Source organism: Peromyscus leucopus, chromosome 3 (assembly GCF_004664715.2).
Source record: "Peromyscus leucopus breed LL Stock chromosome 3, UCI_PerLeu_2.1, whole genome shotgun sequence".
Classification (NCBI taxonomy): Eukaryota; Metazoa; Chordata; class Mammalia; order Rodentia; family Cricetidae; genus Peromyscus; species Peromyscus leucopus.
In genome coordinates this window covers 48,168,508-48,180,805 of record NC_051065.1, presented here as the reverse complement: position 1 = coordinate 48,180,805, position 12,298 = coordinate 48,168,508, and the positions used below count along the sequence as shown (strand labels likewise).

At 45.9% G+C, this 12,298-nt stretch overlaps 1 protein-coding gene across 3 annotated transcripts; it reads left to right on the top strand.

The window, feature by feature from the left end:
• The first annotated feature begins 2,241 nt into the window (after positions 1-2,241).
• Positions 2,242-11,787, top strand: Ndufb2 (NADH:ubiquinone oxidoreductase subunit B2). Of its 3 annotated transcripts, XM_037203627.1 has the most exons (5): positions 2,242-2,392; positions 6,028-6,172; positions 8,897-8,994; positions 9,996-10,002; positions 11,487-11,787. In XM_037203627.1, exons 1-3 carry the CDS (start codon positions 2,295-2,297, stop codon positions 8,969-8,971), a joined length of 318 nt encoding a protein of 105 aa, XP_037059522.1. In that variant the 5' UTR covers positions 2,242-2,294; the 3' UTR covers positions 8,972-8,994; positions 9,996-10,002; positions 11,487-11,787. The 3 variants fall into 3 exon arrangements, with proteins under 3 accessions (XP_037059522.1, XP_028745169.1, XP_028745170.1); XM_028889336.2 differs by lacking the exon at positions 11,487-11,787 and having other exon boundaries at positions 9,996-10,079; XM_028889337.2 differs by lacking the exon at positions 11,487-11,787 and having other exon boundaries at positions 8,897-8,998; positions 9,996-10,079.
• The last annotated feature ends 511 nt before the right edge of the window (positions 11,788-12,298 follow it).

Sequence of the window (12,298 nt, the reverse complement as noted above, 5' to 3'; positions counted from 1 at the left end):
GGAATATTCCATAGATTAGTTCCTGTGTTTTCTTTTAAAGAGAGACTATGTGTATTTATACATACATGCACATGAGTGAGTACAGGTACCCATGGAGGCCAGAAGTGGGTATCATGCCTTGGAGATAGAGTTACATGTTGTTGTGAGCCATGTAATGTGGGTGCTGGGAACTGAAATCAGATCCCCAGGGAGAGCAGAACATGCTCTTTAGCACTGAGCCATCTCTCCAGTTTCCCTGGATTTTCTTAATATAGGCTTATCATCTTCTACAGGTTAAACCTCATAGCAATTTACATGCTTTGTGATGGTCTATACACAGAACTAAACTAAGGAAGGGCATTACTCCTGATGTTATCCAAAGTTATATGTGCCCACACATATAACAACAACAACACACGCAATAAAATTTTTTTGCCATCACTTTTTATGTTCTCAGAGTAGGTCTTGCTTGCTTGCCACCCAAAAACCAATATTTGGAGGCTTGGTGGGAAGAAGTCAAGTTTATTCAGGGTCTCATAATCATATGTTCTGTTTGGATATAACTCCTAGGACAGGTTTCCTGTTACATACAAGGGCAAAGAGTCCCATATGTTAGCACAGATGGCAAGTTATTAGTCATATGTGATGCAGTCGGGTCACTAAATTCAGGTCTATCCTTGATAAGTATCTATTCCCATATTAGACTCTTGAATTTGTAACACCATAGCGATTCTCCAAAGTGTGAGCTTGGCAGGCTAATATCATAACTTAAAACTGCATATTCTGAAAACATACAAATCCAAACTATAATGTACCAGGGAAGACCTTGTTGGAAACAGTATTCTCAATGTCACCCAAACAAGACAAAACCAAAACCCAAAAACTCACTAGAACATAGCAAAAGTAACCCTGCAAAGCAATGCCTTTTTGTAAAAAGAGTGTGCATAACCTAAACTGGCCTCGCAAGCACAGTAGGGCAGGAAGTTCACTTGTAATTCTAACACAGGTGATAACTTTGACTCTTGGTGAAAGATTAACCTCACAGTCTGCCATGGTTGGCTAGTTCCTAATAGATGCAAAGAAGGAGGGGAGGGGTCAGTAGCTGTCATCAAGTTCCCAGAATGAAAGGCCTCTGTGTAAACAGCTTTCCCAGATGATTACAAGGTTTTGCAGGGTGGAGATTTTTGGAGTATTGGGGCTTTGTGTGCTAGCCACCTTTTATAGAAAAAACCCGCTTCTTACAACCTCAACAATTTGGGGATCTTAGGAGTGAGTCATAGAGGGTTGGAATTTATCCAGGTTTGGACAGAGGCAATATTGAGAGATAGAAGCAGGCTAAGGCAGGAGGATGATTTTGTTAATGGCAAGTGGAGCCTTTGTTTCTTGAAGGAAATCTGACGTGAGAGAAGAAGGACAGCTGTTTGGAATGATGACAGCAGGCTACCCTACAGTCCTCATGGCTCAGAACAGGAAGGTACGCCTTAAGGGGATGAGCTTGAATAGTCATGACCCCCTCCCCCGAAAAGGGACGAGTGCGTGCGCCAGCGCAGCTACACAGTTCGACATGTGCTTATATTTGTGCTACTGCTTCTTCTACCAGAATATTATTACAATTGAGGTCAGCTCTCAGGTTTGCTACCATCTTGGTGGTCGCTGGTATTAAGTGGCCTACCCTCACGTCCTCGTTTTTCTGCTTGCTTATTGCAATTATAAACAACAGGAGACAAAACTGAGAATCCCTGGCTGGCTAAGAATCAAGGAGTCAGGAGCCTTCCTTCACCCCTATTCCTGGCCTTTCTTATTCCGAGATTGCAGGGTTAGGTTCTTCATCAGGTGATCCTGATGCCACTGCCATCGGTCCATGTACTGCGATTTAACACCCTGGCTGCCAGTCAGTCATCAGGCTTCAGAACGATACTGGAACAAAGATCTTATAAACATGGCGTGGTTCAGAAAGGATGTAGGCCATTAACGTGGGGCCCACAGTGGCAGGAACACCCATGAAGGCACCGCCTACATGAGCCGAAGCAGGGAGCAGCAGCAGCGAGGTCAGACGGGAGCACTTTGCCAGGCTGCGTCACGAGACAGCCCCAGTTCCTTCCGAAGGACAGCCTGTCCGCCCGTTAGGCCGGAGTCTCCAAGGTGCGCCAAATAGAAGCTAGAGCGACCACAGGCGCCAACAGGCCCGAGCATGACCCTTGCGGCCCACCATCCGCCCAGGCAGAGACGGGCGACGCCGTGACGTCACGGGGCGGGGCTTGGGGAAGTGACGCATCAGGGGTGGGAGGGCTGGAGATCGGTCTGTTCCCGCTAGTATGTCTGCGCTGGCGCGGCTGGCACCTTTCGGTCGCGTCGGAGGCCGTCTGCTCCGGGGCTGCGGCGCGCGGGCGGCTGGAGGCGGTGGAGTCCGTCAGTGAGTGTCGGGTGGGGATGAGGGTGCGGCTGGCTCGAACCACCAGCGCTTCTGGCCCGACGCCGTCACCTTGAGGCTGGCGCCCGGGCGGGTGCGTGCGCCCTCTGCTACCCCTCCTCCGGAGGAATGCTGGGTCTTGTAGTCTGCCTGGACCGAGACAGTGGCCCAACGAGATCGGTGGGGTGGAGGTGACGGGCTGGCACGGGGATCCCAGGGGAAGGCATGAACTAGGAGCTGAGTGATAAGAATCCAGCCTCGCACAGTCCCCGGGACTGACTTTCCGTGCAGCCGGGCAGTGGGGGTCGGGAGCGCAGGGAGACGGGTAGAGATGGGCTCTCAGACAAGTGAGGGCCGGACGGGGAGTGCCCTGGAGAACTGAGGACTTTCCACAATAGTCCTGGGCAGCCACGGGGACACCTTAAGGCAGGAAGGTAGTAAGTCCGTTATTTTTACCGTTAGGTACATTTTTACTTTTAAAATTTGGCACTTTATTTGAGACGATCACACTAAGTAGCCTCGACTGGCCTGGAACTCGTTATTTAGACCCTGCTGGTCTCGAACCATAAAATTCCGCCTGCTTCTGCGCCCCCCCCCCCCCCCCCAGTGCTGGGATTAAAGGCATTCGCCCCCACCGCCCGGCTTCCACCGGAGTTTTCTGCTCCTTTTTTTTTTTTTTTTTTTTTTTTGACTGAGCTCTTGTGTCCCCGCAGGTTTAATCCGTGGAGAGTTTTTTGAAGTCTTAATTCTTTTATCCTCTGGAGGATGCCTCCAGTCCAAGCTCACTCTAAATCCTTAGCTTGGATTTCCCTTACCTCCAATTAGGGAAGCGTTCTTAGGTCCCTAGCCCTTAGTTTGGGTTTTGGGGCTACACAGGTCTGACCCAGGTAGAGTTTGGGTGCAAACAAGTTTCAGTTTCTTTCTCGTTGGTTTTTTTTTTTCTTTCTTTCTTTTCTTTCGAGACAGGGTTTCTCGGTGTAGCTTTGGAGCCTGTTCTGGAACTCACTCTGTAGCCCAGGCTGGCCTCGAACTCACAGAGATCCGCCTGGCTCTGTCTCCCTAGTGCTGGGATTAATGGCGTGCACCACCACCGCCCGGCTCTCGTTAGTTTATTACTCTTTCATCTATTTATTATGGTACTACAGCTTGATTCAGAGGACTAATGATTAGACAGCTTGTCTTGGGTTGGAGCCTGAGTCTCCTAGCTGCCTGAATGGACTCCCTATGAATGTCAGCCTCAGTAATTGCTTCCCAGGCATTTGTGCTTGGTTAGTAATGCTCGAAAATGGACTTCTTATTTATTTTATTTCATTTAGCATCCTATTTTTTTTAATGTATATGAGTGCTCGATCTGCATGTATGCCTTTTGCCATATCCCATTATAGATGGTTGTGAGCCACCATGTGGTTGCTGCAAATAGAACTCAAGACCGGGAAGAACTGCTGAGCCATCTCTCCAGCCCCCTATATTGTTTATTTTAATTGGAAGGGTTTTCAGAGTGTCTAGTTTGCCACAGTGCATGTAGCCGGGTTTGTAGCATGACATAATCATCTAGATATTTGTTGAGAATTTACATTTCTTTTTTCTTTTCTTTTTTTTTTTTTTTCTTTTTTCTTTTTTTTTTTTTTTTTTTTAAGATTTATTTATTTATTATGTGTACAGTGTTCTCCTGCATGTATGTCTGCAGGTCAGAAGAGGGCACCAGATCTCATTACAGATGGTTGAGAGCCACCACGTGGTTGCTGGAAATTGAACTCAGGACCTCTGGAAGATCAGCCAGTGCTTTTAACTTCTGAGCCATCTCTCCAGCTCAAAAATGTGCATTTCTTAATCATGATAATAGTTGTTGTTATTGTTTTTCTCTCCCTAAAATTATTGTCTTTCATCCCTTTGTTCAGTACCCTTTTTCTCCACTTTGGGCTGGGGATGTAGCTTAGTTGTTAGAGTGCTCGCCCAACATAGTTTGATCCCCTGCACTTCCCAGAAACCCCCTATAAAGCAGGGGGTGAGGTGACAGATCTGTCACCCCGGCATTTGGGGGGTAGAGGCAGTGGATCTGAAGTTCAAGATCATTTGTGCGATGGACCATGTTCCAGGCCAGCCCTGATACTTTCTAATGTGTGGCTTCCCTGTTTTAGCTCATAGTTAGAAGGTCACTCCTGTAATAACAAGATGTGTAGAGTTGCCATGGTGGGTTTGAACTGTAAGCGTAGCATGATGCAAAGCTTACTTTAATGAAGTTACTGACCTGCCACTTATATGCCTCGCTTGCAGCTGAAGTCTACGGACGAGGAAACCTGTTGTTACATTGGGTTACCCAGTACGGCTTGTTTACATAAAGCGATATTGATGCGCACAGCTAGATCTTGAATAATTAAGCAGTGGCACCTGACAGTGGCTTAAAGTAATAGGTTAGCAAGTCCTGTGGTTCCAGTGCTGGGGCGGCTTTGGCAGAGGATGAGGAGTTTGAGGCTAGCCTGGGCTACACAGGAATATCCTGTCCATAAGAGAATAGAGCATGGTGATAACACTCCTTTAATCTCAGCATTTGAGAGGCAGAGGCAGAAGGATCATGAGTTCCAGACTAACTTGGGATGAATAGTGAGTTCAAGGACAGCCTGTGCCACATGGTGAGTGGATGCCTCATTAAAAGTCACCTCTCACACCATTGAGCTTTCATTCAGAGCCTTCCAAATGAAGGTGCTAGAGGTTGGGTAAATGTTACACAAAAATGGACCGTTATCATCAAGCTGCTTTGACGACGATTGGAATCCCGATGAAGGGTTGTTTTTTTGTTGTTCTTTTGTGTCACTGGGTACCAAGCCCATGGTAGGTAATCACTGTACCATCGAGCTACATCCCCAGCACATGAGTTATATCTTTGTTTGGTTCATAAAATGAAAAACAAAAACGGAAAAAATAACGAGTGTTATTTGCTTGTAGGCAACATTCTTGGGCTTTGTCATCAAAATACATGTGTTCAATTTATGAAACAGTGAATCACAGCTTCTGTCGCATAAAGTTACAATAATTCAGAGAACAGATAATGGTCATAAGTCCAGTGTGGTACCTGCACATGGTGAATACTCAATAAATACCTGCCAGCAGTCTTTTAGAATGAAAGAGAATAATAAAAACAGCCCCAGCTTGTCAACAGCTATCAGGGCTGACGAGTTAGTTCACTGGTGAAAACAGGAGCTGCTGTAGGACCTGAGTTCCAATGCCGGCACTCAGAGGACAAGCCAGGAGTTGCCTTCTGCACGTGCTATAGGGACAGTCAGAGGATCCCTGGGCCTTGCTAGCCACTGACCTAGCCCCGGGTTCAGTGGAAGACCTCTTCTCAAGGGAATGAGGTAGAGTGATTGAGCAAGACACTTGATGTCCTCTGCTAGGAGAAAAGACAGCAGGGAAGAACCACACATTGGCCTCTTGTCGGTGCAGCCAGTTTTCCTGGTCTCCATTTTTAAAGCAAGCTAAATGAAAAACCAGTATGGGAAGGAAGCGGGAGCCGGTCGGTCTCCATTTTGGTGTAGATGAGATGTGCTAGCTTCAGTTTTAAAGATGCATCTGAAAGCTGAAAGACTTTCTGCTCTGGAAATGCACTAAGAAGCCGTTTTTCTTACTGCTTTTTCTCCTAGTGCTGGCGGTGGTGTGCACATTCCGCCCAAGTACAGGGAGTTTCCCCACCTTACACGAAACCAGAAGATCCAGGCTGAGTTCATAAGCTCACTCATGTGGTTCTGGATTCTGTGGCGCTTTTGGCATGACTCGGACGCTGTGCTGGTAAGTGCGGGAGAATGGTTCTAGTCCTGATCTGAGAGCAGGAGAGAAAGATGGCATGGCTAGCTTAGCTTGTGTGTAGATCTCCTGTCCTGTCCAGGTGTATCCCTTTACCACCATATTGTCTTGTTACCTAGTGAAACGTCGTTTTTGGACCTGTTTCCGTGGTGATGTACATTTGGGAGATCTGTGATTTATGGTTTCCATTAGGTTGCCAGGTAGGGGAGGGGGGCTAGAAGTAATTCTTTTATGATTGGTGAGTTAACAATTATCTTCATTTGTAGCTTACATTTCACATTTAACTTTTCTGGTTGAGCCAGGTATTTTTCTTCTTTTTTTTATTTATTAAATTTTTCATTTATTTTATATACCAACCACAGTTTTCCTTCCTTCCTCTCTTCCCGTTCCCTCCCCCCAACTCCTCTCTACCTCACTCCCCATTCAGAAAGGGGCAGGCCTCCTTTCTGACCCATGGGGGTCAACAAAGCATGGCACATCAAGTTGAGGCAGGGCCAAGCTCCTCCCGCTGCATCCAGGCTGGGCAAGGCAACCCGGCCTGGGGAACAGGTTCCAAAAGCCATCTATGGTCCAGGGACAGTTCCTGATCCCACTGCTAGGGGCCCCACAAACAGACCAAGCTACACAACTGTCATATACATGCAGAGGGTCTAGATGGGTCTCATGCAGGGTCCCTAGCTGTTGGTCCAGAGCCCGTGAGCTCAGGTCAGCTGTCTCTGTGGGTTTCCCTGTCATGATCTTCACCCCACCCCCTGGCTTGTACACTCCCTCCTCCCTCTCTTCAGCTGGATTCCCAGAGCTCAGCCCAGTGCTTGGCTGTGGGTCTCTGTGTCTGCTTCCACCAGTTAAGGATGAAGGCTCTCTGTTGACAGTTAGGGTAGTCACCAATCTGGTTACAGATGGCGGCCAGCTCAGGCACCCTCTCCGATATTGCTAGGAGTCTTAGCTGGGGTCATCCTTGTGGATTCTTGGGAATTTCCTTGGCTTAACCCTGGAATTCCCCCCTCTATCAAGATATCTCTTTCATTACTCTCCGCCTCCCTCCCTCCTTCCGTCCGTCCAGCCCCCAACTTGACTAACCTGATCCTTCATGTTCCCATCTCCTCCCCTTTGCCCATTCCTCCCCACCCCTCCAAGTTTATTCAGGAGATCTCATCTATTTTTCCTTCCCAGGGAAACCCATGTGTCCCTCTTAGGGTTCTCCTTGTTAGCTAGCTTCTCTGGAGCTGTGGGTTGTAGTCTGGTTATCCTTGGCTTACATCTAATATCCACTTATGAGTGAGTACATACCATGTTTGTCTTTCTGGGTCTGGATTACCTCACTCAGGATGATTTTTTTCTAGTTCCATCATTTGCCTGCAAATTTCATGATGTCATTATTTTTTTACTGCTAAGAATTACTCCGTTGTGTAAATGTACCACATTTTCTCTATCCATTCTTCAGTTGAGGTGCATCTAGGTTGTTGCCAGGTTCTGAGCCAGATATTATGTAGCCCAGGCTGTCCTCAAACTACCCATATAGGTAGGACTGGCCCTTCACTCTCAATCCTCCCCTCCCTGCCTTCCAAGCACCACCACACTCAGCATTAAGTTCTTTTAAAATGTCGAACATCCTCTTCTCTGTCCAGAGCCCAGAGCAACCAGATTGGGGAGTACTAGATAGAAGTTAATTTGTCTTGGGAAGGGGAGTTATTGTCACATTTTTACATGGACTCCTGTTTGCTAGGAAATTACATCTTTAAGACACTGAAATCTTGAGGTTGGTTGAGCATGAATGAGTTCCCTGTGGTCTCATCCCCAGCACTAAAAAAAAAAAAAAAAAAAAAAAAAAAAGGCAACAAAGATGGGCATTGAAATTTATAGGCCAGGACACTTTGAATTTTGGTAAATTTGGGTTTGTTTTCAGGATAGGTGAAAAAAAATCCTCCAATTTAAATAACAAAACTGTTTTTAGCTGGCAATATGGCTTAGCAAGTAAAGGCACGTTAGTCAAGCCTGACAACCCGAATTCCATCCTGGAATCCATGTGTTGGCAGGAGAACTGTAAGCTGACCTAAGTTAACGGTCCTCTGACTGTCCAAGGTATGCTGGGGCATGTAGGCAAATACCCACGTGCATGATAAGGAAATGTAGACAATACACAGGTTTTGATAGGTTCAGAACCATTAGGATGCTCTGCTTCTGTCCTCTTAGAACTTTTCTGTGCCCTTGCTTCTCAGGAGGGGGCTGCTTGGGCTGCACATTTCCTGCTGGAGACATCTGCATTTCACTACAGTTCGGTCGTCGGGAGTATTCGGCTGTGGGTAGTAGAGATATTTCAGCCAGATAGGTCTCCAGGTCAGGAGTGAGTGCTGCCCCTGGAGGCTCCCGAATCTCATAGTAGGAGTTGAGGGCTTTTGAAACATTTTGTTTTGCCAGGACTATGAGAAATTGCTGAGACAAGGAATATATATGCGCATATGTCTGTGGCCTCATTTCCTCCTACTCTTCATCATAAACATACTCAATGACTTAGGCTGCCACCTCCGAAATTTGAAGCCACTATGTGTAATGGGCAGATTGAAGTGGGTTGAGTCACTGATTAGTTCTCATGTATGGCAGCTGCTGGCTATAGTAATTACTGCAGTCAAGATTTATCTTGGAACTTAATTAGCTGCATTTATTATTACAAACTCTTGACTTTGTTTTCTTTTGACTGGTTGTCACCAGGGCCACTTTTCGTACCCAGATCCTTCACAGTGGACAGATGAAGAATTGGGGATCCCTCCTGATGAAGAGGAGTAAGAGCATAAACTCAACCTGTACAAGTAGGTATGCCCTAACGTCTTGTTTTTAATTTTTTTTTTCTTTCGAGACAGGGTTTCTCTGTGTAGCTTTGCGCCTTTCCTGGAACTCACTTGGTAGCCCAGACTGGCCTCGAACTCACAGAGATCCACCTGGCTCTGCCTCCGAGTGCTGGGATTAAAGGTGTGCGCCACCTCCATCCGGCTTGTTTTGCACTCTTGATGGCCTTAACCATGCATATCCTAACAGCCACAGGTCTTATCTAATTTCTGCCTAACCATTTTCACACTGCTAGCCTGCACCCCTTTACTATCTTCTTTCTATTCGTCATATATTAAAAACAAAAAAGTATTTTTAAAGTTAGGTTACAGTTTTTGGTTGCTATCCACTCTCTGAATAAAGATGGATGAATTCTGCATGGTCAAGGCTCTGGGTTCAGTTGCCAGTGCAAAACAAAGTGCAGCAAAACCGAGACCCCAGGCTTGCTGGTCTGTTCCTGCAATTCCAGCACTCGCGAGGGAGAGGCAAGAGGATAGGGATCAGATAACGAGACTGCAGAGTGAGTTGGGGCCAGCCTGAGCTAGTTAAGACCCTGCCTCAAAAACAAACAGCTTGGCTGTGGTGGCACACTCCTTTAACCCCAGCACTCAGGAGGCAGAGGCAGGTGGATCTGTGAGTTCGAGGTCAGTCTGATCTACAGAGAGAGTTCCAGGGCAGCCCGGACTACACAAAAAAATCCTGTCTTGAAAAACAAGACAAGAGAAAAGAAACCAGCTCTGTGCTGTTTCCTGGAATATAGTGGTTGGTTAGAGCTTATGGTCTGTGGCTGTAAAAGCATGCCCTACTCTCACTTGGAATTAACTACTTTAATGACTGGACTAGGAAGGGTGATTTTGCTTTTCTCTTGAAAAGCTATTTAGTCAGAGCTCAAAAAAATAAATGCTTGAATAATTGGATAAATAAGATTATGGATTTGCATTAGTAAATGTAATAGTTCTTAAAACTTACTTTTCTTTCCCTACAGGAACAAGGTGAGAAGTCTGAAGAAATTACAGCCTTCATATTTAAAGTTGTAAATTAAAGTGGTTTGCCAAGGATGAGGAACTGAGTTGTTTCTGGTCACGGCTGGCCTTCATTCTGTTCTCTAACTGCTTGCTGGGCTAAGTGGTGTGTGCCCTTTCAGCTCATCCTCGTGGGTCCCCTATGATGTAGGTAGGCGTTATCTCTTTGAGGCTCTTAGGAACTCGGAGATAGTTTCTTGTTTAGCATCACACACTGGTGAGTGGTTAGGTTATATCTGATTCCAGCTTATGCGTGACTCAAGTACCACGCCTCCTCCTTAGCTCATGCCCTAGTTACATGTGTGTTGACAGGTGATATGACCATAGAACTGCTGCAGCTTGCTTGTTGCCCCAGAGGTTAGGGCTCAGCAGAGTCCATTCTTTCCGAATCTCCTGTAGGACTCATAAGCCATGCCTAACTAGGAATTTCTCAGGACTGGGGATAGGGGTAAGATTTTCTACTTTTTCCAAAGTTTTGTTCCAGGGTATTTCACTTTCTGTGGCATCATGGCAGTTATGAGGAAGATAGATTTTCCTCTATCCACATAGAAAAGTCTGGTGTAACAGAGCTTGAGGACCTAACTACTTCATTAAGTTTTGACCACCTTAGTCTTGGGAATACAGTGCCAAGATTTGAATAGGGTTGGGGGTTGGGGGTTACACACCTATAGTTTTTCTTTTCTTTCTTTCTTTCTTTTTTTTCTCGAGACAGGGTTTCTCTGTGTAGTTTTGGTGCCTGTTCCAGATCTTGCTCTGTAGACCAGGCTGGCCCTGAACTCAAGAGATCCGCGTGGCTCTGCCTCCCGAATACTGGGATTAAAGGCGTGTGTCACCACCACCTGGCTTACACACCTATACTTTTAGCATTGTGGAGAGTGAGGCCAGAGGATTGTACCTATCTCAAAATCACACAGACAAAAGGATTCTGTTTTTAGAGGGCTTTAAGAAGGAATGACAAGGGGCTGGAGAGATGGCTCAGAGGTTAAGAGCACTGACTGCTCCTCCAGAGGTCCTGAGTTCAATTCCCAGCAACCCCATGGTGGCTCACAACCATCTGTAATGGGGATCTGGTGCCCTCTTCTGGCCTGCAGTCATACATGCTGTATACATAATAAATAAATCTTAAAAAAAAAAAAAAAAGGAATGACAGGTGATAAGTCAGTACTCTGAGATTTGCTCAGAGCTTGGATGATGTACTAAGGCATTTTAACTGTACCCTGAGTAAGTAGGATTTACAGGAGTGTGTTTAGGAACAAGGTGACCCATTAAGGTCTAGATGAAGACCGGTTTTGTCTGAGAAAGCCTACTGTGGCTGTGAACAAGTAAGGAAAGGGTGGGAATGGGAATGGCTGCTTGTTTGTGTTTGACAGTAAGTCTTTTGACCAGTTTGTGGCAGGCCTCGGGCTGGAATGATAGGGTTTCCTGTAACATACAGTTTTCTACTTTTTCTTCAGTTTCCAGAGGTCACAGTAGCAGAGAAGCTGAAACAACTAGAACAGCTGTCTTTTTCACTGGCAACCACAGTAATCCCAGCTGTGGCACTGGGGGCACTTCCATGGGGCGATGTGTTCACATCTGGGTGAGGGTGAGCTGTGCTTTCCAGGTCTCCTTATCTTCCCACTCCTTAGGCATAAAGCCACCTAGAACATGGTCTCCAACAGTGAATTTAAGCAGGATAATCCCCTTAGTTCTTTTCTTTAGAAGCTAAGAATTGCTTAATAGAAAACTTGAAATACATTCTTTTGTTTAGAAGAATGTTGGAATCCTCATTTCCATGTTTGGGCTGGGAAACTGATGCAAGCCAAATGTCAAAAACTCCCCAACCTGCTCAAAGAAATGCCCTTTATATGGCTGTATAGCACATGAGAAAACATTTAAATGGAAGAGGGTCGCAAAGAAACATTAAGTATAGCCATGTTTGATGGTGACATAATGGGAACTCACAGCAGATTGTCACACAGGCCGGACGTTATAAGCCTGTGTTAGTTCATTAAATCTTCACAGTACCATTTCTGTTTTATAAGATGGAGTTATGAGTAGATAGGTTGGAAATTTGCCAAGCCAAAACTGAGGTCCTGGCTGTAACTGTAATATGAGTCCAGTCACTCTTCTTTCCGTCAAATCTTAGTTTTTATCCATGATTCAAAGTTCCCAAACAGTACTACTTTCTGTTTATTCTAGTATGTGAACTTCAAACATGACCAGTGGAGCCAGGCCTGATGGCGTAGGCCTTTAATCCCAGTGCTCAGGAGGCAGAAGCAGGCGA